This window comes from Diplotaxodon limnothrissa, linkage group LG11, assembly GCF_057381915.1.
Source record: "Diplotaxodon limnothrissa isolate DT_005_m linkage group LG11, D_limnothrissa_male_GT1.1, whole genome shotgun sequence".
In the NCBI taxonomy this organism is placed as follows: Eukaryota; Metazoa; Chordata; class Actinopteri; order Cichliformes; family Cichlidae; genus Diplotaxodon; species Diplotaxodon limnothrissa.
The window spans coordinates 22,807,950-22,835,533 of NC_140606.1; the positions used below are offsets into that span (position 1 = coordinate 22,807,950).

A 27,584-nucleotide genomic window follows, 5' to 3' on the forward strand; every position below is an offset into this window, starting at 1 on the left:
TTATGTGCTTTGGCCAGTGCAGCATAATTTTAGAATGTTCTATACTTTTGTTGACCTTTTCTCCCCTTTTGTTTATTCTGTTATTAAAAAAACGTTAATTAGCTTTCCTTTCCCTTCATTTATTTCCTTTCCTTTCCTTCCTGATTACTTTGCGGTGATGTTGCTGGTGTTCTCTTGGCTGGTCACTTTAACCTCACTGAAACTCAGGCTGTTGTAGTGATGGTCTCCCTCCCTTTAAATGGAACTAGAGGTCGAGGGAAGGCACTCCCACCCCTATAATTCAAGTTTTTCTTTTTCCTGCCTCTGTTATTTTCCTCTCTCTCCCTGTCCTCGGTGGGTTGTCATGGAAATGAAAGCTGGGGTGGGGGGGGGGCTTCTATTATTGAAGCAGTTGTGGGTTTGGTAGTGGGCAGGGAGTTGGGTATAGTGAAATGAAGCGATTCATGCACTCATAAACAGAGAGTGCGCTGGAGCAGAAGGGCGGTGGGGTGAGGGAGAGAGAGGCGAGGAAAAGGAGAATAGAGAGGGGCCCTGGGGGTGAGCGGAGAGACGAGCCAACTCCACGTGTTTTGGCCCTGTTTCTAACTGATTGCACGTTTTAGGCCATTACGTCATGGTCTGCGAGGCTCTGCTGTTTGAGACACACTGCTGCGGAATCTCATTCCTCATGGAAGATGGCAAAATGAACTCTTGGTAATGCCACCTGTTGTTGGGATAGTAGGAAGATACTGTTCAAAGAGTAGTGAGCATTGCTGATTTTCTCATATGTCATATAACAGATGAAAGTAATGTGACTGAACAACAGACTCGTGTAAAAAGATCTAAAGACTGACTCTGTCATTTATTGGCTGATCTTAGAAACAATGAATTCCTTAGACCCGGGGAATTCCTGGGAATTTCCTTCAGTCTACAAATTTTAGTCTAAATACTTACTAACTATTCTCCTTACATGTTGTCTGGTTGTCTGTTTCTCTGTGTTAGCCCTCCACCTGACTAGCAACCTAGACTCAAACCAAGGACAATGTTTATATGTTATCAACTGGGACATTTTTTTTGTTTTAAACCCTGAAATTAGGTTTATTTTAATCTTATTTTAATATAGATGTCTGCACACACTGTATCTTAAACATACATATTCCAAGATTCTTGGATATGTAACTTAATAATATATCAAGATCTCCCAAGGCAATTAAAACTCCAGCCCACAATAAGAGGCAGACTACATTCAGATGATTCAGACCAAACAGTGATCTTTCTTCCAGCGCCCCAGAGACACACACAAAGACAGAAGCAACTCTCCCACACTCTGTCTCGCCCTGTAACTCTGCAAGGGCTCACACACACATTTTCAATGTGACATGTAATGTAGGACATGATTAAATCACACTACATGAAACAAAAGACAACATAGTCGTAAATTATTTGAACCTACAGGCTCCCTGCAGGTGCCTTCGCCCTTTCACCCTGTTGAGTCTAGACAATGGTGCAGTAAAGCAACAGTGTTGCTTTCTGAAACCTGAAAGCAATCTGAAACAGCTACTCCAGCTTTAGTGACATCGCTACAGTGTTGTGCAAAAACAGTATATGTTCTTGCAAACAAACATTTTCCAGTAATAAATCATATCTACCCTTTCCTTATTCTACCTGCCCTTGCTGCTTAAAATGCATCCTTTTCTTAAAATAGAGATGGGTCAGTGCTCTCTGGGGACATTCTGAACATTCCTGCTATTGTTATTTCATTACTAGGATGAGGGTTGCCCTTGCCATTCATAGCAGCTGACCTCTAGACTTTGCGTCAGTCCCCATTTCTTAGAATCAAAAATATGAGATTGGAGTTCTTCCATTTGCAAAGGTGATTGATGGACAGCTGTTTAGATGATTCAGTTCTCATGCATCTCTTTCACTTTCACATTTTACTTGCTTTTTACTCTATGTAAGAAACGGTTACTATTTATTGGTCAACTACGTGTAGCAATCTCAATATAAAAATGCTAGGATGCTTATTTTACAAAGAACTACTAGACCTTTGCATATATATAAATATATATACATATATATATATATATATATATATATACACACACACATGTATAGCGTGCCTGAGAGGGATATAGCCATTATACAAAGGAACAAAAAAAGCAAGCATTAGAGATCAGCTTCACCAGGATGTTGCGGTCATGCCTGAACAGTTTGGGTTTACATTAGTCTTTTGATCATTTTTTTGAACAACCTTGTCCCTTTCAAGAGCAGGGGTCCTGTTGGGTCATGTTCAAACAACCCAAATTCAAACTGGTACAAAGGGTTAGGGTTATTCTGCACATCTAAGTGCAGACTACTGTTTCCACAGAAACCCCTCAGCAGCCCTGTTTTCTCCAGCACTATCTGTTGTTCCTTGAATGTTAAGGCTCTCAACCATATCTTTAAATTACTTTGAGCTTTTGTTCTTCTGCTTTTCTGGAGTGTGTTTACTAATGCAATTATGCCCTTTAATCTCATATTCTCACTCTTCTGCCTATTTTCAGTGCACAAACTGCTTACAGTGATCAGGGTTAGTTTTAATGAGATATGCATTTAGCTTATATACAGCTTCACGGGTTACTGAAACAGTGGTACGAATTCACAACAGAAACGGAATAAAGGATCTAAGAGCCATTAATTGCTGAACCTCCTGAATTTGTGCAACATTTCAGCACATGTAATACAAATTTAACGGTGGCCAAATGTGATGTTTTTTAGTTTCTGATTTGCATCCATGTCACTTTGAATGGCTCATTACTTAGAATGCTTGATAAATGGACACATGGCTCCTGATACTGAGGTATGCTTTAATTTCCCTATCAGACTGCTTGCCTTCAATACTAGGTCTTTTGTGCAGTGTGTTGTGTGTAGGGTTTAGCTCTACTGTACCTTGTTTTTGTTGCGGTATAAAAGTAAAAAAAAATATCATTCAGTATTTTTGTTTATTGCATAGATTGTATATAAAATACATTATTACACTCTTATTTCTTATGTCTTTCCTGCAAAAACAGGTAATGACCTCAATGACATTCGCATGAAATGAGTGATTAAGATATTTTATTCCCCAGGAAATCTACATTTTTTAAGTCTCCTTGCGTCAATATGTCATAGTCAAAACAAAATGTGGAGAGCACATCAGTATCAGAGATTGTTCATGACTTCAGATATATGTTTAGTTAAAGGATGTTAATGTTTACACTAAGTACGGGAATTCTTCCTTGTCCTATGACATGAAAGAGTTTAATAAGGGCTTACACATTTCTAAGGTTCCTGGTACACACTTATGGCTTCTATCTTCCGTAAACAAACATGACATTTTTGAGCATTCTTGAGCTTTTGGCTGACTAATGGAGCCATTGATCTTTAATTAAAAGCAAAGAAATATGTTTTCTGCTTGCTTTCCATGTGTTCTTGACTTGAAGGAAATAAGAACTGAACTCTTAACTGCTCCTTTTATCTTAAAATTAAAAAAAGACGCTAATCTGTGATTTAATTATAGATAGCTCTTGAATCAACATAATTCAATGACATTAGGGTTACTGGGAGAAATCCACTTATTTAAGTCATGATTAATTTATCAAGGATGATTAAGAATAATATGATTACAAGTACATGGAGACTTTAAGACACACGTGGTCACACTTTTTTGGCTTCAATTTGGCAAAACCAACACACTCCAGCAGCATACCCAACCCCCACTTTCTTGAGCACCCCCCACTTTCAAGTTGCAGTGACAGGTGGCTCTTGGGGGTTTGGGTGAATACAACTCAACAGCTGCACAAAAGAATCCCAATGGGGTCCTTTTGACAGGGTGTCCCCTCTCAAGCGTGCCGATGGGCGCCTGGCCCAGCCCCCACCTTGGCAGATGCTGTAGGAGATCCACAGGTGGTAGATGAGAAGACACAGTGGAGTTCTTAGAAATGCTGTGTAATCAAGATCCATTTTTAGGGACTTGTTTTTGCCACAATTAAAAAACACAAGCTGCACACAAAGTCTGCACAATTTTATTATCTCAATGCAGTAGGCTGAAGTAGATTCCAAAATAAAACCTTATGTATGTATTTTGACTGAGCTGTCTTATGGAAATTCATCTTCTACTATTGTTTCACTGCTGTAGTGTGTGCTTGGGAATGTCTGGTTTCGTTTAGACTCTGAAATCTCAGATGAATCTTCTTTAACGTGTCTCTAAAGATTATAGGAAGAGAAGAAGTATTTGGGAGGCTGCAATAATCATCACGTGGACTACTCAGCTTTTTTTCTTTGGGGTGTTTTCCTTCTGCACTTAACTGGGGTTAAAAGTACACAAAAGCCACCTTTCCTTTTATTCTGATTCCTAGATAAACCTGTAAAGCCGCATGCTGGATTATAATCCCGGAAAGGCATTTGAATTCTGCAGGTTAAAAATGATATACTAGCATTTACCCAGCAGCACGTGAAAACCTGTTGTACTGATCACGCCTATGTGGGGTTTCAGTATGTAGGTACATTTTTATGTGGGGAAAATGCTTTAACCAACTCATGAATTAGACAAGCTAGAGACTAAACTATATCATCCAGGCACACAGGTACGCTTTACAAGTCAAAGGTTTATTTGAATGTGAACTGTGAACCGGCTGCGAGTCTTGTAGTTTTTGTGGGTGAGAGAACCAATCAGAACGTCGGGGGGAGGTTAGGGAAAAAATATTTTTAACATGAAAACAGATACAGGGATGTCAGTGAAATCTGTGCTAATCTTGCGCTAAGCACATTCGAATGTATCAGTAATTATTCGTGTCTTCTGTATCGTTAAGGATAACTTAACAAATAATACCAGAGTGTCCCCCTTGTTGATAGTGGTACAGTCCGATCCGGAGGCCAGTGAGGTATCGTTCGCACCAGCAGAGCATCAGCTGTGGCGTGTCGTGGAGTGAGAAACTTCTCTCCCTCCTCCTTGTTGCCTCTCTTTCTTCTCATATTCCCTCGGACACCTTGTCATCTAACTTTTCAGAGACGCAGTGACCGGTGAACAGCAGCTGGCTGTACAGGCGAGGGTTTCGTTTGTTTATTTATTTTTTATTTCTGACCTATCTGGACGCTCTCCGGAGGATTTCCTTTTCCAGTTCATGCAACTGGAGTGACTCGACCAACTCCCCCCTCACCCCACCCCACCTCCGAATCCCTGCCTGAGGAATGAGAGGACTGCTGGAGAGGAAGAGCCGAAACTCGCATGTTTGAATGAACAAAAGAACAGAAAGCGAGGCTATCGCTCCCGGAATGGAGGGAAATATTCTGCCTGCAGCAACATGTAAGTCATAGTATAGACAGGAATTTGGGAATTCAAAATTATGCACAAGTGCTTTGTCATCCACGTCCTTTGTCAGTCTGCAACGAAATGTTTTAAGACGCAACATAGTTGTCGAGTCAGATTTAGAGGTTAGGAAACATTAATGTTTGCGGGCTCGACAGTGTGATGGAGAATAATGAATGTGGGATCAATTATTAATGTTGATCTATTATGGGAGCAGAGAGGGAGACAGACCGTTCATAAAGCGTAAAGATAACGCAGCCTAGTTTAACACCTCAGTCCCAGAGCAGATTTGAATCTGTGTTGTGAGGTGATTTATCAATTTGCAGATCTTAATGTAGAGAAAAAGTCAAACACCGGTGCGATCAGCTGACCGTTGTTGTCTCTTAAAAAAAAGAAAAGAATGTCTGTTGCCATTTTTTTTGCACAGAGCTCAGGTTATAAGGGTTATAATAACAACACAATTTGCACTAGATGAGGTAATCTCACTAGTCTCACCCCATCCCATCCCCCGCCTCACGTTATGTTTAGCTCTCTACTAACACGATGGAGTCACAGGCGGTCTTGTATCATTTGCGGTCTCCTCTTTGCGTCTCTTCTCCTCCAGCAGAGCATGTTTTCCAAATTCAGTGAATAGTTTATGCACAGGTGCAGTCATGCTCCCTGCTGGTGCCGCGATGCATCAACAAACTCCTAAAATCTAGAACATTTTAATGAGATCAGCTGCCGACCAAAGTGCAGGATGAAGAGTCCGCAACACACTCTGGCCAGCTTTGCCGTAGTTACAGATTTATATGTGCAGTTACAAACGGTGTGATCCCACAATCATGCAGTTCAAAGACAGTTTTCCCATTCGGTCGTAACAAATGTCTGAGCCTGAGACAAGATGGAATATCCATGCTGGAAGTCTGCCAATGTGAAATCTCTCATGTAAGACAGATCGACCAAGTCTGGTCTAATATTTTGGTTTCCACGTTAAACTACTGTATATTATTGACATGTTGCCCGTTTCTGGAAATAGAAGGGGACATACAATGTGTCTGATAACAAAAAACTTCCTTCCTTTTCCTCTGTGGGGGGAGGTCAGTGTGATTTGACTCTGTCTCAAGCAGGAGGGGACAGATGCTTTACTCTGATTGTAGGTGCCTTCAAAATGTTCTGAATAAAGCTTGCATTGAAGGCTAGCACACTCTCACAAGAAGAAGACTGATTTCAGGCCACTCTAATGTTTCATGTAATGAAGTCAGCCAGACTATTATGCTCCCACGCTTATTAAAAATGATCAAAAGTTCTTTCCCCAGGTTTCTTTGATGCATTGATAATCAGAGATCCAATGCTCCTTGTGAGCAACGCAATCGTGCATTGCTACATTCGACTCAAGCATGATATTACATTAAATCCAGTATGTTGCTTTAATAAACATTTGACCTCTTTATGAGCTCAGTTATGAAAGTGAAGAAAGGGTACACTAGTTGCTAAAAATGTCTTGCTTCATCATGTCCTCCAAAAAACACGTATTCTTGGCTCCTCAGCAAATAATTGACACAACAACTGAAGGCAGCGAAAGCATGGATTACAGTAAAATAGGCTGTCAGATGTCTGGGCCCTTTTATTTTCAGGCTTTCATCTTCTTGAGTTCTTCATTCCCTCACAGTTTAACAGATGGGCTTTGTTGTCCTCTTAACTTGAACAACAAGGTTGTGACCAGTTAAGATAAAAAACAAGCTCTATGTTCTACGTCTACCTGCAATTTCTAGAACATTTACTGGCATCTCAGAGGGTTTGAACTAACACACAGACAGCAGACTATAACTACAGTGACAACTGAAAGCGTAAGCGGAGTCAATAGAAGATGGCTCATAGTGTTGTCAATTGTGTAATAAGGGAGAATCCACCAGCTTTGCCTGTCAAGCGTGTAGTGAACAAGATCTGTCAGCTACACATTTGCACGGGTGATTATGTAATCAAAGGAATGCATGCAATCAACTGTGCTGCACTTTTTTATTTGGGGGGGTTGTTAGGTTTGTTTGCAAATTAACAGAGGGCAGAGTCACATGCGCCCCTTTATATTAACTGACTAATGTGGGTTCTTTTAACATCAGAGGGGAGTCGTTGTTTGCAATGTCATGATGTCTTAAGGTGATGTTTTCATGGGTTTCTGAGGATATGTGGAGTAAATGTGAAAGCACTAATGTTTAACGTGGGCAACTGGGAGTATATTAAGATTCATATCTGTTACCATGTTAAAAAACAAAGATTGTGATAGAACATTTGTGAATATACATCAAAAAAGATATGGATTTTACTTTGTATGTTGAGCAGTGGCTTATTGGCAGTATACTTAAAAAACAACTTGCCATTATCAGTTTTAGCAGGTTGACTCTGTGTGCATGTCATCAGGAATGTGGTCCCAGACTGTACAGAAACTACCACAAAGCCGGTTTAGAGTACTTTGACTGTGTTTCTATGTCTGTCTGTGCTAATGTTGCAACTTTGCGTCATTCAGCGACAAAACATTACACGTACATAGGTGGAATAAAAATGCAGGTGAGAAAGGAGTGAAGGATGCTGGAAGTAGAAGGGCCAAGTGGCCCATTGATTTTCCTGTTAGGGCTGGACAATGTTAAAATTTTCCAGTGAAACTATCAGTGTGAACTGGAGCTAATTAACAATCTAAATGATCTAAGTAAAGTAATTAGATGGAGAATGGCTTGTAGTCTCTAAAGATACAAAGATACAGGATGCTATTAAATACTCCGAGTGCGCAACCTGTACCAAGAGCCACCAAGACATATCTTTATATCCTACCCTCTATGGGCTCCAGTGTACCTAGTTAGCTCTGGAATTTGGGGGACACGGGATTGGAAACTTTCACACTGGTGCTTCCTTCACCAGTACTTATTATTAACTTAGCAGTAACCAGTGCTCATGACACTACATTTGCTAGTCACATGTGATGGAAGTATTCATTAGTGTATGGGCAGAACTCCCAATACTATCTTAGTAAAATAAAAAAGAAGAAGACATCACCTTATGGTGCCATTCAGCATTTGCACTTTTCAAATTAAGTATTTACTTATTGGATTCTCAAGGAGACAGATTACTAAATTGGTGTAAGGAAACAATCAAAAAAAAAAAAATTGAAAAATTGCCTGAAACAGAACTAGTACATGTCTTGACCATGAACAAATAAAGTAGGCCAAATAAGTATTGAACAACTCAACATGTTTTTCTGTAAATATATTTCTGATGGGGCTAGTCACTGTTACCGATATCAAGTGACTAGCCGCTAGTCACTTGATATCGGTAACAGTCAAAGTAATTCACACATATAAAACAAATATGTACGTTTTATAAAGTGGAGTGACACAGGGAATACGTTTTGAACACAGAGGTGCAAAAAGTGATGGGAAGCCAATGAACAAGTTGAAATCTATTTCTGTTACGATCAAATTAATATCAGGTAGTTCAGTCCTAATCGATGGTTTCAATTCCAAGGTGTCACACAAGAAACATCTCATGATGAGTAAAAGCAAACAGTTCTTTGAAAACTGTTGCAAGCTTATTGTTGCAAAATATACCGATAGCATCAGTTACAGACGTATATCTAAACTTCTGATGCATAATATCTGGACAAGCCAATGAACTATTGAGAGTATATAGTCTGATCAGATGAGACCAAAACACTCTATCAATAGAGAAATATATTTACTGTGAAAAATGTTGGCATGTTCAGTAGTTGAATAGAATATTTCCACTGCTGTAGCAGATTTATTCATTCGATTGCTGACTCTGAATTCCCGTTTTATGCCCACGTCGTGCAGTCATTTCCATTTTTTTGCATTTCTAACTCCATTAATGACGCATTTTCATCAGTTTTATCAGTGTGTAATGTTCTCTGTGATAGGTGTTGGTGGGAGCAATGAATGGTGATCTGTCTCAAGATGTTCTGCAGTTCATGTAGTGTCATTAAAAACCTGATTCTGATATTCTGCAGTTTTTTATACTGTTTTTTTCCATCTCATTTTTGTATTACTTGGTGCGCGTACAAAAGGACCAATCAGTGAGCTGGCTCCATATTACATAATCCAATTAATTCAACATATGTGGCCGCAATCACTGATTACATTGTCTATTTAATGGATTTTTCCAGGCATCTTAATCTGGCTTTTTAACAAGAAATGCCAAACTTCATGCATGCTTGAAAGGATTAAACTGGCAAACGGAGTGAACTGTAACACTTTACCACACACTTTGAGAAGATGATGCTTTTCTTTTGGTATCAAGATTAATTGATTATTCTTCTAAGGCTACTGTGGGTGGCCATGTTCAGATATTTTCAAACTCTACACTGAGTGAACTTTATAATGGGACTCGTGCCATGTTTTAAGTTGGGAGAGAAAAGGGGAAAAACAGAAACATCTGAGTCACACAGAACCGACTGAAGTCATGCCAACACTGTGGCACTGAGGTCTGCTTTTAAAGCTACAGTGCAGTCTTTTGACAGTGATGCATTTGTAGTTGAGTACAGAAGAGCCAAAAATCTCACTGGACTGGCAATGAGACAGTGACAAGGGCCTCAGCTCTGAGGGTGTTTGACACTGTAGAAACCAAGATGATTTGAGTATTATCAGTGTCGTAGCTTTTACATAAAGCAGCAAGAGCAATAAATATTTCGTATGCTATTTCTCTGTGCGAATATCCTCAAGTTCATTTTAGAAGTTAAAGAACATTTTATGCTAACCTTTAATTTCAAGTCAAATATTTTATCCAGAGACAAATTCTCCAAATACTCAAGATGTGCACAGAATAATCTGTAATAATTTACCCTTCTAACAATCAAAGTAAGATAATTATTTTAGGAATAAAAGCCCTTATTGGTTTATCTAATGTTTAAAAGTTTTTGTATATACATGTTTATCTATATTAAAAAAAACTTATAAGGGAGAAGTCTCTGGAAAACCCTCCCCATTAACAAGCATTGCATGGATTTATGCTTGTGCGTTAAATCTATGCCATAGGTACACAATGACCTCAAACCCTGTGCTGTAACTTGGGTGGTAATCTGTAATGTAACTACATGTCGACACAGCTTGCAATGACTTTAACTAGGCCATTCGGTCCTAGTGTTTCTTCCTGTGCACTTCCAGCTACTACTACTTCTGTTGCTATTTTTCAAATTGACTTAAAGAGAGAAATTGCAGACCAGCAGGGGTTTACCATGCACAGGTATAGGGTCAACAGCATCAGCCACTTATATTGGTTATGTGGGTTCTTCGTAGATTCTGCACAGATGTAAGAATTAAACTTTTGTTGAAGTCTTCCAGGATATAGCAATGATCAGTAAGTGCATACAGACACCATTATTTACCAGCTGCAACAATTTGGCTTGTTGTTATTACCTTGTGAAACTGTGTGTTTGTCTGTGTGTTTCTGGAGACACGTGGGCCAGCATTTTTATGTCTGTCTGTGGGTAGACAATGTGATGACACTAAAACCCTGAAAGATGCAGTCAGGTGAGTTTACACGTGTACAGCCATGATCAAAATGAGTTGGAAGAGTTAGAAGTTGGGTGTGGTGTTCAATATTTTTGTGTTTTTGTTTATTTTTATTTGTAACTTCCCATATATCATAATCATCATCTTCATGCTGTCTAAATATATACAGTGATGGCCAGCCATCAAAGTGTAGCTAGGATTATTTTGTCGTTGTGAGTCCCTGTGTGTGTTTGCATGTGTCATCACAGCAAAATGTGGTTCTGCAGATACCAACTGTTGCAGCAACAACTACAAAGGTGGCTTTGAATACTTTGGGAAATGTTTCTGAGTCAACGGTGTCACAACCCTGCATGATACACGGAGCTTCAGAACTATAGACGGAGCTTCAGAAATTCACAGTTGAATTATAAAAACAGACAAATAGTATCTTTAACATGAAAATATGGATTAAGGTAGGATTAGAGTTAAACCAGTCTATCTTTGAACCATCTATAACAAATTAAATTGCATGGCATGTCAAACGCCAGGGTTTGTGTGCAAATAGTAGTTCCTACATTTTGATTAATGTCACTTAAATATCTCTGCTGATTCCTGATTCCCTACTAATTCACTCAATGGCCAGAGGGGCCGATGGCGTGATATGGCAGCCTCGCTTCTGTCAGTCTGTCCCAGGGCAGCTGTGGCTACAACCGTAGCTTGCCTCCACCAGTGTGTGAATGCGAGAGTGAATGAATAGTGGCATTGTAAAGCGCTTTGGGTGCCTTGAAAAGCGCTATATAAATCCAATCCATTATTATTATTATTATTAATTTCCACAGTCCAATTACATGTGCTGTTAGTCACACATAAAAATGACCTGAGGCTGTAGTTTTAATACCCTTCCCTCTAAAATGAAATGCTTGTGACACCAACACCATTTGCTTCTGGAAAATAAATTTGAAGACTAGCTTTACTAAAACCTGTATTTATCTCATTGGGTCCTTTGGTCTTTTCCATATAACACTACCCTTTGATATGTAATACGTCTGATTAGCCAGACAGATACAACTTGTCCAGGACCATCTGTGATGACTTTGAGCTGCTGGAGTTAAAGCTAGTCTCAGAGCTCATTATTATTTGGGGATTACGAGGTATGTTGAACAAAAATGAAGACAACTGTACTTAACCTTTCTCCCAGCCAGGTCCAACGGATTTTGTTAAGCATATTGGTGAGATTTTTAGATCTGTTGGTAGGATGCCCCATTTCCAGTTTGATTAGAGGGATTTACCTGCATCACTGTTAATAGTCAATATATATATATTTTTTTAAAATAAAATGTGCAAAAGCTGTTTAAATTACTGGACCTAAGAATGACGAGGCACATTCAACAAACTGAATGCACCTTCATGCAATGCATTAAGAAACAAAATGGAACACAAAAAAGTGCTACTTGGAATGCATCTGCATTCCCAAACTACCTCCTGTCTTTTAGCCTTGACTGTAAGATTCTAGAAGGAAGCTGATGCGGCAGTGCTGGAGCCTAAATTTATTATTAGTGAGCTGTACCACCCTTCTCTCTGGTACACTAGAGGAAGGACGAGTAGAGGGAAGTCTTGATTTGGATTGTATTGCTTGTTCATACCACTCTACTGCTCTGAAAATATCCCAGACAAGACTGCTCCATGCCCTTTATTCGTCCAGTCACCAGACCTATCTGCTAATATTAGATCAGTCTCTCTTCAGCTAAAGGGCATACCTCGTATAGTGTAAACACATCTTGGTCTCCCTACAGTTTCCTGATTTTCACCGTATTTCATGTAATCAGAACTTTTTTTGTATTTGTATTAAAAGAAAAGTGCTTACTTTCTAAATAAATGCAACATTTTAAAATACTGTAAGATCAATGCAGGCCTCTGGGGATGAAAGTATTGTAATGATGTTTGCCTCTTCTTAAGAAGTTACCTGTGATTATGAAACCCAAGAGTGGACCTTGTAGCCAGCAAAGAAGTTGCGGGTCTTATGTGGGGAGACAAAAATCCAGTTAATGACAACTTTTGGATGTAATTGTGTGTTGGATGGTCATAAGATTACTGCTTGGGATGATTTTTACTTTAGGTAATGTTTACAAAAATAGGCATATTGCAACAAAATGACAAACTGCTCTGTGAGCTACATTTTAAAGGACACATAGTCAAGGCTATTATGAAATGTCCACAGCACTGCTGTCACCAATTATATTGTCTGTACCTATTTATTGTTCCAAGGGATGTTTCTAAAGCACCAGTACTACTTCAAACAGCTAGAACCAGTTTGGTCTTTATTATATTTCCAAATTAGTGTTAATTCTGGAGTCTTGTATAAAGAAACTGAAATTAGGTTGTGACAGAAATAGAAAATTAGAGAAATGCATATTACAGAAGCTTCCATGGTGGCATTGAGGAGTCAAATAAACTTTATGACATCCTACCTGGCTAACCACAGACTATTGAAATCTACTGTATGTTTCTATCTAGTAAAAATGCCAACGACATGTAGTCAGTCATAAGAATCCATTATAAATTTTGACTCTGTTGCCCTTGAAGGCACAGTGAAGCATTGTTCTTCTTGTTAATAGGCTTTGGCATAATAATATTAGAGTAATTGGGGTCAAGGAATAATTAAATTCCCCAAAGATCAAGCTAAAACTGTGACAAATTGTTCCTAACCTCTTCTGACTAAACCTGGTCATGGAGTGTGATAGGGAACAAGGAAAAACGCAGTCATTGAAACCATTTCCTAACTCCCAAAAGGGATGTAAAGCTGGTAAAGAATGCCAGTCAGGCACTCCTGACTGGCATTCTTTACTGCTTTCAGTTATTAAAGCATTTTGCACAACCTCCGTGTCCTCTGCTGTCCTTCAGAGCAGTTTAGTTTAGTGTAGAGATGCTTGACACTTTGTCCCACCTCTGGTTGGACCGTTTTTGTTAGTCCTGTGTGTATGTTGGAGCATGTTGGTGGCAGCAGCAGATGCGGGATCCCTAGGGATCCGCTGCTGGTTCAGATAAGCGGAGCCTTTCATCAGCGCGGTAGTTTTGGCACATACACTGGTGCAGGGGAGAGCAGCAACTAAATGCCGGGCATTGTTGTTGGTCCAGTCCAGGTGATGGGATGAACGCTGCTGCAGTCATTGATGGAGACATTAGTATTCACTGGCCAGTTACTATGCAGGGAAGGAATGCTGTGATCTGAACGGTCTTGAACCTTGTTGCTTGGTGTGCACGGCCACTTTTTGTTTTTATAAGGCAGACATTAGCTAAATCCTGATGAGTCAGTGTGCAGCTTATGTCACTATATTATGTTTTCTATCATGTGATTGAAAGTCTTTGTATTTTACACTGTAGGGCAAACAAAAATATGTTTGAAGATTTTAGCTCAAATGCGACAGACTTTTAAAACACTGTATACACCAACCAATTAATAACTTGAGAACAACAGTTGATTCTTACACCCCCCTCGTTCATTTCCTTTCTTCTGTTGTTATGGAAACACATTATCACACATTTATAAATAGAGATTGACATATCGTCTGTCCATTACATCAAATTCACATGTTTTATCAGCCAGTAAAAATGTACCAAACTATCTTCTGCCAGCACTTTGTTGCTGAGTCACGCATTGGGCTTGTTAAAAATCACAAAATTCATAATTCATGTTGGAAATGAAAGAGTCCATATAGAAACTTATACTTAGCAAAGGACCTACATCTAGAAGAACAGGGACCTGTTTTTAGTGCATGTAAAATACCTACATATGCACATGCTCGACTGGTTGCAGAGGCTTTGAATGGTGAGTTGAGGGAAGGCTGACTACTGTCTTTATTTTTTTTCCCCATTTATATTTTTACTTTTCTAGATTTCTGCCTATAGCTGTTTAAGGAATTTCCCCTAATTAATGAGCCTTTCCTCAGTTATAAATAAGTAAAGTCTAAGGTGCAGTCGCATCTACTTAAACCTTTGTTCTCACACACACAGGGCCTGGTCTGGCTTTGAGCCTGTGCTTGTTGTTTACACTAGGCTTCCTGTGTGTCTGGGCCCCTTGCCCTCTTACATCATCCTATTCGGTGCAGGAGGGACACAACGGGGTGAAGGGGTGATGGGTTAGGCAGTAAGCAATGAGGTAGTTCATTACTCCCCAGGCCCATCCTAAATGAGATGCAGATCCATTCTCCTTGTTTCCATACCCTCCCTCCCCCCTTTGTTACCGCCCCTTTCCCTTTCCAGTCTTTTGATTTTATACTCCAAGGCTCTTGGTAGGCCCATTTACATTTACATTTTCCTGGGAATGTGCTGCATTTCCACTCTCTTTATCTATGGTTGTTTTATTTATTTGTATTTTAGTCCATTTTATAGGTGGTGTTAACACTGGCCATTTTTTCTTCTTATCTGTTTGGCACAATAGGGATGTACATAGGATTAAAGCTCTTGGCTTCATAAATTTTCCATTATATTCTTACTCTGATTTGTGTCTTGCCAAAAACTTTGGCAGAGCTCTGGGATGACAAGAAAATGTTTAAAGCTTTCCACTACTTTGATGCATTTCTCACAAAGGAGTGCCTGCCAGAGTTTCATATTTATGTTTTACAGCTCTTCCTGGCCGAAAGTATTCCTCCTTGAGCAGTCGCTGCCATAAGAATGTGCTGTTGTTTGTGCAGTTTGCTGACTCTGTCATATAGTGAGTCATGTGTTTTGCTTTGCTACATAGAATTTTTTGTTATCCTGGATCATAGTTCCCCTGTGAGGTTAGAACAGGTAGAAATAAACAGCTGTGTGGTATATTATTTGAGAGTACAAACATGTCTGCCTGTCAGAATCTGTGGTTTTTATATTTGTGCTAAGAAAAAAGAATTTTCATTGAAATGCAAAGGGCTGTTCCAAGGACAAGCCTTTCTCACCTCTGCTTCATTTCTCAATAGTTATTTTTTATTGTTTGAACAAAGAAATTATTTCTAGTCTGTTGTTACTGAAATAATTAACCTGGAAGGATTTTTCTGCATTGCAGTTTATGATGTGGCTGTTTAGGAGGTGGAAAAAGGGCTCTGTGGCGTGGGTATTTATACACCTGCTCTAACAAAGTAATATGCTGTGAAATTGGATTTATGCTTAATCACATTTGGTGTGGCAGTAGAACAAGTTGCCCCAGTTTTAACTTGGCCCTTTACCCACAATATCTTCAGTCAGACTGTAAAGCGCTAAATTCCTTTGTAATTGTGCTTTGGGGGTGAATGTACAATGGACGTCATTAGATGCTGTGCTCTGTGCTTTCCCAACTCAACATTTGAAGTTTCATGCTGTGGTTCCAACTGAAAAATGGGACTGAGTTTCTGCTAATTACCTGCTGATTCTCAACCTGTCATTTTGCTCCCACACTGTGCTTATGCATCCGTGCATACACGCACTTCTGCAGGGATTTCTTTACCATTTTTGCCAATTCTTATAGATACTTTGTGCCATTCTGTCACTTTTAAATGTAAATGTGCTTCAGCTTGGTGCAGTAGGCTTTTTTCAACACCTGCAGCTAGAGAGGCCACAGAGGAGACCTGATGGGGGTAACAGAGATGTGGTTGAGCTGTATGTTCAACCGAATCATACATGGCGTGCTACAGATTCCCGAACGGCCTCTGACCCACTTTACTTTAGTCTCTTGGTTTTCTCATGCCCATATAATATGCAGGGGAACAAAACAAAGCATCCACACCAGGACATTATGTCTTTTTGTTGCTCTTAAACATGATTTTCTTTGTAGCCCCAGATTTGTCAGATAAAATCAATGAGAGATTTTGGATTATCAGACAAATAAAGATAAATATTATGTGGGGTTGAATGCTCATACTACAAAGCTGAATCATTGACAGATGCTAGAGGTACACACCGCAGTCAGCATCCTGTGTGAGATTTTATCAGGCTTGTGAAATAATGACCCAAGCATTGTGTATTTTTTTTCTCTGCGCTTCCAATAATAAGATGGACCAAAGTGTTTTTCCATGTTTGTTCTTGGTGGAGACTCCAGCCTCTCAGAGGAAGCTGATGTGCATTGATTTATGAATAATGTAAGTGACAAGCAGGTGGTCTAATGGCTTTCGGTTGTTGGAAACTGCCACGTAAATACAGAGAGGGTGTAGTTATAGGTTAATTAAGAACAACCTTAGGTGGTAGAGTCTCTCTGTTATTGTCCCCCAAAAAGTTGGGAAGATGTTTAAAATGGAAGTAAATATGAAATGCAATGATTTGGCCATTAAACACAACTTTGTATTTTATTTATTTTTCTTTTTAAGACATCCTTATCTCAACATTTGCCGTTGAAAAGTAAAAAAAAAAAAGGCACATTTACCTATGTCGCCTCTTCGAAATAACAGTTCTGAAGACACCATGACGTGAGTCATAATGTAATAGAATTAAGTGGATAATTGTCTTTTGGCAATGATTTCACATATAAATGCTCCAAATGAGAACATTTCATTGTGCAAGAGCTAGATAATTTCATTAGCTTCGCTCAAGCCAGTTTCAGAACATTTACAACACCGAATTCGTAAACCGCAGAATTAGATTAGTGCCATGCGTTTCGTCATTGCATTTAGCTCATCTGTGCAAATATTACTCAAGCATCCTGTTCAAAGCACCACATTAGTGTGTCCCCGTCGTGTTTGCTTTTAGGGGTCACTGCATGGACAGCTTTCCAAATGCACCGGCACCCATTACTGTCAGCTAAAGACATGCAGTAGTCCATAAATTAGAGCAATTACGTAACTACTAACTTAGCAGACGTCTTTGACATTTTTATGTTGAAGGTGATAAGTGGAGGATACTTGTGAACAAACTTGTGCCGACACTCTGTGCACCGCTTCACAATTCATTGTTCCTGGCTTTGTGTCCCCTGTGTTTATATGCAGTTTTGACAGAGTGAATTAGTGCAGAACCATCGACATATACAGTACGGTGCAAAACTCTGTTAACCCTCATTTCTATATATTTTATTTCCAAGAAGCCAAGGTTTCTTGTTATCTGTTCAGTGCCCTTGAGCAATACTTACTCAAGCTTTCTGAAAAACCTTTAAAGTTTTCTTTGGACATAGGCTGCTTTTTATTTTTTATTTTTTTATTTTTACTAATTTTCAGGCCAGTCCTTGCAAAAAACCCCCCAAAAAACCCCATGGTTCGATCCCAGACGGAGAGATGAATATCTTGGGGGTTGCATAAGGGAGGACATGCAGCATAAAAATCTACCAAATCAAATATGCAGCTTTACTTTGTGAGTTAGCTTTACTGACTCAATCATTCAAGCATAAAAAGGCACCCAACTCAAGGGATGAAGCAGTGTTGGGTGTACACCAATTACAACTACCACCCTTTGACAAAAACACATAATTTGTTTCCATTTCTTTATTTGAATTTACAAAAAATGGTGTGATGGGGATAAAATAGCATTTTTGCACTATTAAGATGATTCCCAAGAGCTATTAGCCACAAATTTCACATATCTTGACAGAGAGTGCAGTATCCTTAAATTTGAGAAAACTGAACAAATGGGGTTCAAAGAAGAAATGGCAGGGCTACAAAAACTATGTACAGAAGGAGCGCTGTATCAATCAACCCTTGTTTCAGTCTCTTGATACACAGCAGCAGTCCTCTCCCTCAACTCCCATCCAGTTTTTCTACCTCAGGTTTCATTCCTATTCGTTGTCACTACCACCTACACAACAGAGTATTCTATGTTCTCACTCTCTTCAGCATTGCCAATGTACAGTACAGTAACCTTGTCACCAGCTAAACACAGTCCTACAAGTTAGTTCTTTGTGGTTCCAGTTCCCAGGTGTATGGAAAAGTGCTCACAGAGTATAATGTTAGAGCTGTACCAGCTCCTGCCACGTTTGGTAGTCTAGCTGTCATATCTGCCCTCTGGGATGTGTGAGAAAAAAGGGCCAGATGATAAATTCCAAGATAAGGTTTGTGTGAGTCATCACCTGAGACTTCACGTCATCACCTGAGACTTCACAGTGGTGCAACACCTGAGGTTCTGTGTAGCAAAAAAATGTAGCAGGGTTTGATTACTAAATCACAAGAATAGTTTTCTGTGCAAAGACATAATCTGAATGATTTAACCTGACCAAATCCAGTAAAAATATCCCTTCTTGTTGTATTACATTGCGTAATTTCCTTTTTTACGCAGGCTTGCACCGAACAGATTTTAGTGCTCATCGTCTACGTTCCGCCTATCTCACCACCATCCCCCTCTTCCTTTCCGCTCTCACTGTCATTGCAGTGTTTTGGCTGCTGTCCCGTTGCTATGCAGAGACCACAACAATAGCCCCTCTCTGTCACAGCACATCACTGCCCGAGGAATGCTTATTTAATAGTGGCATGCTCTGACAATGAAATTGCATTGTCTTGTCTCCCAGCTGAACTCTTTCATAGACTCTTACTGCCTGTCAGCCTTTGTGCAGTTCAGGTTCATCAGCAACAGGCTTCATTTCCCAGATTGCTTACATAGCCTATGTGCCAAGCAGAGTTCAGACAACCTCTGCCCCATGTCTTTATTACTTTTTGAATTCTACCAAGTGTCTGCAGTTGCAGTAGTTGAAGGTTGACCAACGCTCTTGGATGACACTCATCCATACAGACTGTTTTCAGGTTTTTATGGACAAGGCAGCAGACGTACAGACGTGTGTGTGTGCGCGCATTGAGTTCCACAGTCCGTTTAAGGCTTAAGAGGCACACTGTACAGTTTACACAAAAATTGATCAATTCCCTTTGAAGCTGCACAGAATTGGCCTCGCTGCTGATTGTTCCTTTTCTGTGCAAACTGTTGAACAGCACAGCATTTCTATAGTAAATCTTCAGCGCACTCACTGTCTTCGTGTGACAGCCCCCAACTGTCTGTGCTGTTTTTGGATAAGTCTGAATAATTTACAGCATGTTGCCCCAGTGTGTACCTTCAGACACTATACAGAAAACACTGTTCCCCAACATGGTTCCACGGGGAGTGCAGGGATACAGTGCTGAGTGGACAAAGCCAAGTGTCCCTGCCATGAGGATCTTTGTTTGACCGTCAAAGCCTGGGCAAACTAATGTTTGAGTTAGAGATTCAAGTTCAGCAGCCTGCCAAATGTGAGTCATAGTGCTATTAGTGAAGCTGCCGCCCTAAAAGGCCACCCCAGCCCCCTTCCCCAAAAAAAAAAAATCTACAGATGACTGCTGAACCTAAACTGTGTGCTCCTGAGTCGTTTTCATTAAAAACAGGAAGTTTAACCATTTTTGGATAGATGATTACTCTGATTTTGTTTTCCAGTGACTCAATAGAATCGTCAGGATGCCAAAAAGCAATTACAGTGTTTTGCTCTGCCAGAGACTCAGGCTATTTGTACAGGCCAGTCTGTCAATAAATCGGTAGCACAGTAGAAATGCTATTATGTGTAGAGACAGAAAAGGAGGCTTTGGACTTATCATCTCGTGCTTCTTGACAAATGGTGCAATCTCTGCAATTGATAATATTTTTCAGTCTTTGGAAGAATTTTGTACAGAAACAGAGACATCTCACTCATTACTTTTGCAGTGTTCAGTTGGATTATTTTCTTTCGGTGGTGAGAATGTTGTTCTTAAAGATCCTCTCCCATCAGTCGGCTCCACCTCACACTTCAAGAAATTTACATCATGCACACTGAACTACTTCGTAGGCTCAGTAGTACATGGAATGAAGATAAACAGGTTGGGTTACGGATTCCTGTTACCTTTTGGCTCTTCATTTACTAACTTAAATTTATTTTGTATTTTTCTGTTCCACCAGCTCCCTGCCCAGTTCTAAACACAAACCCTGTGAGACCTGATCCAGAGGGGGAAAGCAGTCCTTTGAAGACGGACAACACCGAGAGGATGGATTCTCCAGCTAAGAAAGATACAGACCGAAGACGGACGACCCCTTCAAAATCTGACATTATCTCTCGATCACCTGCGTCACCAGCATCACCAGCCCTCAAGTCAAAACGAGGTGAGCAAAAATGAAAGATTTTATCTTTTGAGGTGTTCCTTAGATAGCATTTAGCTGCTTAAAATTAATGGAGGCTGAATTTGGCTGACTGGTAATGGTATAATTACACTTTTGCATTAAGTTGGAGTGAACTCAGCTCTCTTTGGCCAGTATTGGAGTCACAGTGACCACAGGCTTTCAGACACAAAGCAAAATCCAATAGTGCTGCTGCAGGTTATCTTTATGTGTTGGAACAGTCGCTGCACAGGATGTTATGTTATGTGAGAACAGCTTAGCCTGCAGAATATGAACAAATTAGCTTTTGGTAAGTGGATAGCTATTGGTGATCACTGCTATGCACTAATCTCCAATGAACGGTCTGCAGATGGAACCTATATTGAAATTTCCATTTCAAAGAGTTTTTCCAAGAAGGCATTGAGGTTTACGTGCCGTTTGCACTGTAGTTGTTCCACTAGGACTCTGTACAAGAAGTGCCTTTCTCTTAAAAAAAAACAAACCCCAACCTTATTTCTTTTTATTTTTCAGCTAATAACATTTTACTGTGGTCATGATCTTTATTCTCTTAGAGTAAAGTGACAGGACTACACCCCCACAAGTTCCAGGTGTCTCCCAATCTTAGAAAATACTGCACAGCTGGATACCTCATTGAGAGTTCTTGGTTTATTTGCCAAAGTTTGCCCTGTCCTGGGTCTCCAAACTTTATGTAAGGTGTGCACCTTACACACAGCTACACAGCAAATCCAGCATGTCCAAATTAACACTGTCGGATTTGATTTCAACACTATTAAAGTGTCTATATGGGTCCACACCAGAGAGTGTTAATTTAACTCTTTTTGGAGAGTTGGTACGTTAACTCTGATTTAGTGTTAAACACCAAATCTGTCTGGAGTTGATAATTTAACACTTGGTGTTAAGAGTTTATATATTAACTCTCAAAGAGTATTTTAGTTTAACTACGTAAGAGTTATCTTCTAATTCATTCTAAAAAGCTGGAATTTTACTGTTCTGAACTTCTAGAAATTTCTTTTGGAAATAAACATTTGCTAAAAAGATGCAATGGTTTTTGAAAAACATTTATTCTGAACTGTGCACCACAATTTCAAAACATTTTCTGAAAGATGTAACAGTATACATGTTCTCACTTTCATTAGAATTTTGTTTATCAAAAGGTCTGACATGGTAAATGCAAATAACAGCATTCTCATCACTTATTTCTTCAATACAATATGCATGTCCTTCATTCATCACTTTGTGGAACTTCAACGCACTTCTGCTCTCCCCCATATTCCATCTTCACAAGCATATCCTGTGTGGAGATCGAATAAAAATTAGTTGACACTAATTAATGGCACAAATAATCCAGTAAACAATTGCAGCACAGTAAAAAAAAAAGGAATCCTTTTTGAGCCATTACTTGTGTAAAGTATTTTCCCAAAAGACAAAGACACAGGCAACAGGTAATACTGAACTAAATGTAAAACCTCAACCTTTTTCATTTTTACCTAAACCGTGTGCACAAAACTCTGGAGGGATCTAAATTCTAACGTAGAACCCAGTCAGGACGTCTGCTACTGCTGTTTGCTCGTGTTTTTTTATTTTTTTATGGGCAATCGTTTTCAGGCTTCAAGCAGCACCATTATACCAACATTTCACATTCTAGACATTGTTTTAGGTGTATTTGACCAAACGTTTGACTGAAAATTCACATGCAAGCTTTTTTTTCAAGGCTGTGGTATTTGCCCGCAAACAATACCTTTCAGCTAGCTAAAACAGAATATTATGCTATCAGCGAGCAACATGGCTAATGCCTTTCACACAGCTTTGTCTCAACTCCAAAGAGCCACAGAAGTAAAAGCTCATAATAATAATTGAAACAATCTTTGAAAGAATGACTTACCAAGCATGGCAAACAACTCAAATATGTAGAGCAAAATGTTCTGAAACGGCTTCACTTCAGCTTCGATTGGAGCCGTGCTGGGGGCGGAGTCTGTGAATTTACTCTGTTGGTGTCATAGCCCCTCTAGGAGTTCAGAGTTAAGAGGTCAAGAGTTAATGTTTCCATTTTAACACCTCCAGATTTGACAGAGAAACACTCATTTTTAACACTCGATTTTAACTACTATCATTTTACACCTCAGAGTTACATTAAAAGAATGTGACTCTGCTTAGAGTAAAATTAACTCTACTTTTGCAAGGAGACTATTAACACCAAAAAATTTAACACTTTTGAATTTGCTGTGTATCATGCAAATGACTCTTTAAGGAAACTGCCTTTGCTGTTTAAACAGTTTTGCTAGACGGTTCAGTCTGACTTCTGTCCAAAAGATTCTGGTTGCGTCGCTTCTTGCAATGTTTGTTTCAGTGTTGTGATTATGCCAGATGTTAATGGTGGCAAAGGCCAAATTGTTATCTTAGTGAAAGTCTCTTAAGCATGCTCATTTTCTTGCATCCTGACTACTACCCCAGTAATCCGTATATCCTGTGCTGCTCCATTTGTAAAGATCGGAGCCAAAGAAATAACAGAACTGACATTTTAAGAGCAAGCGTGAACAGTCTGAAACTCAGATGCCGCACCTCGTAGTATTTTCTAGGCCAGTCTGTTTTCCTCTTGGACACCTTGTACATTTGACTTTATGATTAACATGGTGGTGAGTTGCGAACATCAGCAAGTAACACTTACCAAGGCCACGCACATGGCATTTCCAACATACTATAAATATCAATGTAGGTCAGGAGTTGTTCTTAGGGGAGGCTGCATGGCAGATTGTTTTCGTCTTCATGATTCACACCTCCCCCTATTCGATGTTGCTGAGGAGTGATTTCCTTTGTGATTGATGCTGAACATCTGGACCGTAAAGATCAAGGAGGATGATGTAGACTAAAGGCTCAAGAATGCCTTCCGTGTCACTGTTCTCAGTGGGTGGTACTAGGGTATGTTGGCTGTGGTAGAAATGGTATTTCACAGTAATTCATTTGGAGTAAGTCTGCAGAAATGAGTTGCTACTGTTGACAAAAAAACATGCAATTACAGAAAAAAATAATTAACCTTTCCCCAATTAAAATCTGTTTTAACATCAACTATAAGTGTTAATTTAATATGGGTTACCAACCACATCTCAACACACTGTTCCACTGACTGTTTTTGTTAGTTGTAAATGATCTTTATTGATATATTCTTAGGCTCACATACCAAGACAAAGTGTGCCTTTGGCTTGTTTGAGCATTTTTCACTAGACATGCCCAAAATTTAAATTACTGTGTCAGAAAGCTATGTTTATATAATTTTGTTATAACATATTCAAGTCACCCACACTAGGAGATTTCTGGTATTTGCCACATGCTACTGCTTCTATTTTGATGGGATTGGCTTGCTGGCAGAATTTTCTTAATTTTTTCCTGTTGTATCTTAATCTAGATAATAGAATACACATTATCTGTAGCCCTAGGTTGTGCATTAGTGTTGAAATTGTGATATTAGTCAGTCAGTCAGTAAGTTTCCTGTCAATGCATTATGCCATGGATTTTCTTGTGGAGCCATTTAGAGATTAAAAAGCCATCGCTGCAATGACTTTATAGCAGTGAAGAAGGCATTTACTGCATTTCTATTTATATGAGGTCAGATGCATCATTGATGCCTCAAGTCAGTTTGCAGCTGAGGATGGTTTGAAATGGAGTGGTTTTCTGTGGGGCTTTTAGAAGATTGTAGAACTTATGATTAAATGATGTATTCTCTATATCTTCAAAAGGTGCCCTTGACTAGTCGGCTTTAACTGATATCTTAGTAGGTGTGTTTCAAATAGGTATCATTTTAAGTACTGGGAGATGCAATGCTAGAAATCTGCAGATACTGAATGATTCAGTGTGTGTGTGTGTGTGTGTGTGTGTGTGTGTGTGTGTGTGTGTGTGTGTGTGAGGGAGAGAGAGAGAATGGGTGAATAAGACATGCTGGATAAAGCATTTTGAGTCCCCAAGTAGAGTAGAAAAACGCTATATAATAACCACAATTTCCAATATATAAAGTGTCTGGAGATGATTTAATCAGTTTGGATGATGCAAGGTGATACCTATCATTAATCCTCTTTCTTCTGCCTTCATTCTAATCTTAGATGCCATGAAGTCAGAAGACAGGCAGAAGCTTGCAAAAGAGCGGCGAGAGGAGAAAGCGAAATATCTAGGTAAGTAAAAACCAGGGGTGGGAGGCCATTTCTTTTAAATGGATAGAGAGCTCCACCTGGTGTTAGGGTGGAGGAGGTTGTTAGCAGTTGATTGGCTACTGGGTTGGCTTTAGGCTGCAAAAGGCATGCTCAACATTATACACACAGACACTTGGAGAGGATAAAAAGGTAGTTTGGACTTCTACAGAAAATGGGCCAAAATCAGTAAAAGCCAAGCCACCATTTTACCAGAGACAAGTGAGCATCTGTTTTCTGCATGCATGCTGAAACAGTCTTGAGCACTATCAAGACGCTTATTTATTGTTTTTGTATGAACAAAATCATTGCTTTAGCTCAACTGATACACATTACATTGTTCAAAAATGCTGCACGAATGACAAAAACGTACACGTTGATGGGGCTGAATATTTTATAACTTTTATAACTTATGACGAGTTGTGAAAGCCGAGAAAGTGCCCCAACTTACACTGATGCATTTTCAAGAAATGTCACAGCTCTCTCAGCACCTATGAGTTGTCTCTCTTTTTGTTTAACACGTGGCTCTCACATTATCACTTGCCTACTTGCCATGCACTGCTTTGCATGATTGACAGCTGCCTCTATCTTTTCTCTCACCCTTTACTCCTGCAGAAGAGCTCAGCAAGTTGCAAGGTAAGCCACTCACCTGTGTTTTTGTGGTGGTGGTGGTGGTGGTGCCAATGAATACCCCTTTTGATCATTCAGTTTCAGCTTAATAAAGTTCAGTAGTAAAAGCTAGAGCTGGGGAATGCACCAAAAGCTCAATTATCCTGCCTATAAAGAGAAGCAGCATGTAGAATAATGACTACTGTTTCAGTAATAGTGTAACAAAAATAAAGCTTTTTTGTAAATTTTAAAGCATAATTACACTTTAAAAAAAAAAAAATCAAGTTAAGTGCTGCAAAGACAAAACTTGCATATTGACTTTTGGTAATAAAACCCAGCCCTAGAGCCTTTTCATTTATTTAATCCCCATGTTTCTTGTTTTAATCCTCCTCTTTTCCTGTGACAAAAATTTAAAATTTCATCCTCCCTTTCTCTGAACATCATAAATATGACTTAAACAAAAATCATGTACTCACTAAATCATCATTTATGTGTGAAAACCCTGTTACTTAACAGGAAGTTGTGGGTGACGAGAAGCCCGCCCTTACACTGACTGTTGTTTATCCACGTTCTAACAGCAGTCACCACAAAACTCTTTGGATTAAAAAAAAAAAAAAAGTACAAACACCAAGCCACAAAACCACCATGATAATCATCTTACTGGATGAATTGATGGTTTGCTGCCGAATTTATCTTGGCTGTGAAATTATATATAAACAACTTTGTTGCCAAACAGGACAAAAAAAGTTCAAAATGTTCTTAAAAGGGAAAATATGTAAATTAGTGTTCAGATACTGAGCCGAGTTGTATATCACCCAGCCTGTACGCACCGCGATACTTGCGTGAAAGTCACACAACGCAGTTCTTTTTTTAAAGCTAGTTGTTGTCACACTCGTACTTTCTGTAAAGCTTTGCTGTCTAATCCAAATTTGTGTTGGATTGCAGTAAGATGAGGTCAGCAGACTTCATACTGTGGATCAGTCTAATTGGGTGATCACCGTGGTACGCCAGATGGTAGGGGTCTGATCTAATACTCTCAGCCAGCTTGGGATAAAAGATGCGATCCTGCTAAAGCTTGTGTTTACAATATCAGCTTAAGGGATCTTATATCGCCAGAACCATTTCTAGTAGCAGAGGTATAAGTAGAAAAAAAATCTACATATACGAGCTCATCTGCTATTGGATTTGTTCTGTTATAGTTGCATAGATAGATGCTACTCTCATACCCTGTCCATCTTTGGTGAGGAGGTATAAATACTTAATGTACCAGGGTTAGCGCAGCCCTTTGGCAATGACTATTTAATGGCCATACTGTAGCAGGTCTAGATGCTGCTTGTCAGCGCTGATCACTGTCAGGAGAGAGTTGAGGAATGTCAGTGTCACTCTGGTACACTGTAACCGTCAAGACCCCAGCCAGTATCCAGCTCATTTCCTCCTGCAACCCACACCTATATTCTGAAGAACCATTGCAACTGTGAGAGAATCAAATTTAAAAACGTAACCATCAAATGTCACAGACCTGACTTGCATGGAAAGAGTGGAAACACTTGTGTGACCTAAAGGTTTCCCTTCTGAGAAGGGAGGAAAAACTGGATGTGGAAAACTGCATTTGTAGGCGCTGGGATCTATTTCCTCCCCCTACTCGTCTCATCACTGCACAATAGGTGAATTATAAAACAGTTTCCACTGTGCTCTACTTAAAGTTCCCTAAAGCTTTAAGTCCGTGGAAGGTAGAGTTAAGGTACGTCTCAAATCGGGGCCATCGAACTCTGATATAGGCACTGCAGCAGTTAGAAGTGTTTTCTGCAAGATGCTGACATGCAGGGCCTCAGTATAACTTTTATAAATTTCAGATCCCCTAGCCTCCAGTGCCTCTGCAATTATCCATCACTCTAGTCTGAAATCCACTATCAGTTGATTTTGGTGCATCAAGTGCTTCAGGGCGCAAAGCTTTACTTCTTTGAAAAGCCGATTGTTTGTGGAGGTTTG

The 27,584-nt window shown here is 39.5% G+C and overlaps 1 protein-coding gene across 2 annotated transcripts in view; it reads left to right on the forward strand.

Moving 5' to 3' along the window:
- The first annotated feature begins 4,922 nt into the window (after positions 1 to 4,922).
- The window catches only part of map7d1a (MAP7 domain containing 1a), a 39,408-nt gene continuing 16,746 nt past the window's right edge, over positions 4,923 to 27,584 (forward strand). Inside the window, exons 1-4 of one of the 2 annotated variants that reach the window (XM_085366373.1) lie at positions 4,923 to 5,302; positions 20,596 to 20,796; positions 24,903 to 24,971; positions 25,602 to 25,622. In XM_085366373.1, coding sequence (XP_085222499.1) covers positions 5,233 to 5,302; positions 20,596 to 20,796; positions 24,903 to 24,971; positions 25,602 to 25,622 — 361 coding nt within the window. In that variant the 5' untranslated portion in view covers positions 4,923 to 5,232. The remainder of the gene's footprint in view (positions 5,303 to 20,595; positions 20,797 to 24,902; positions 24,972 to 25,601; positions 25,623 to 27,584) is intronic. The other variant, XM_085366375.1, reaches the window with a different exon arrangement.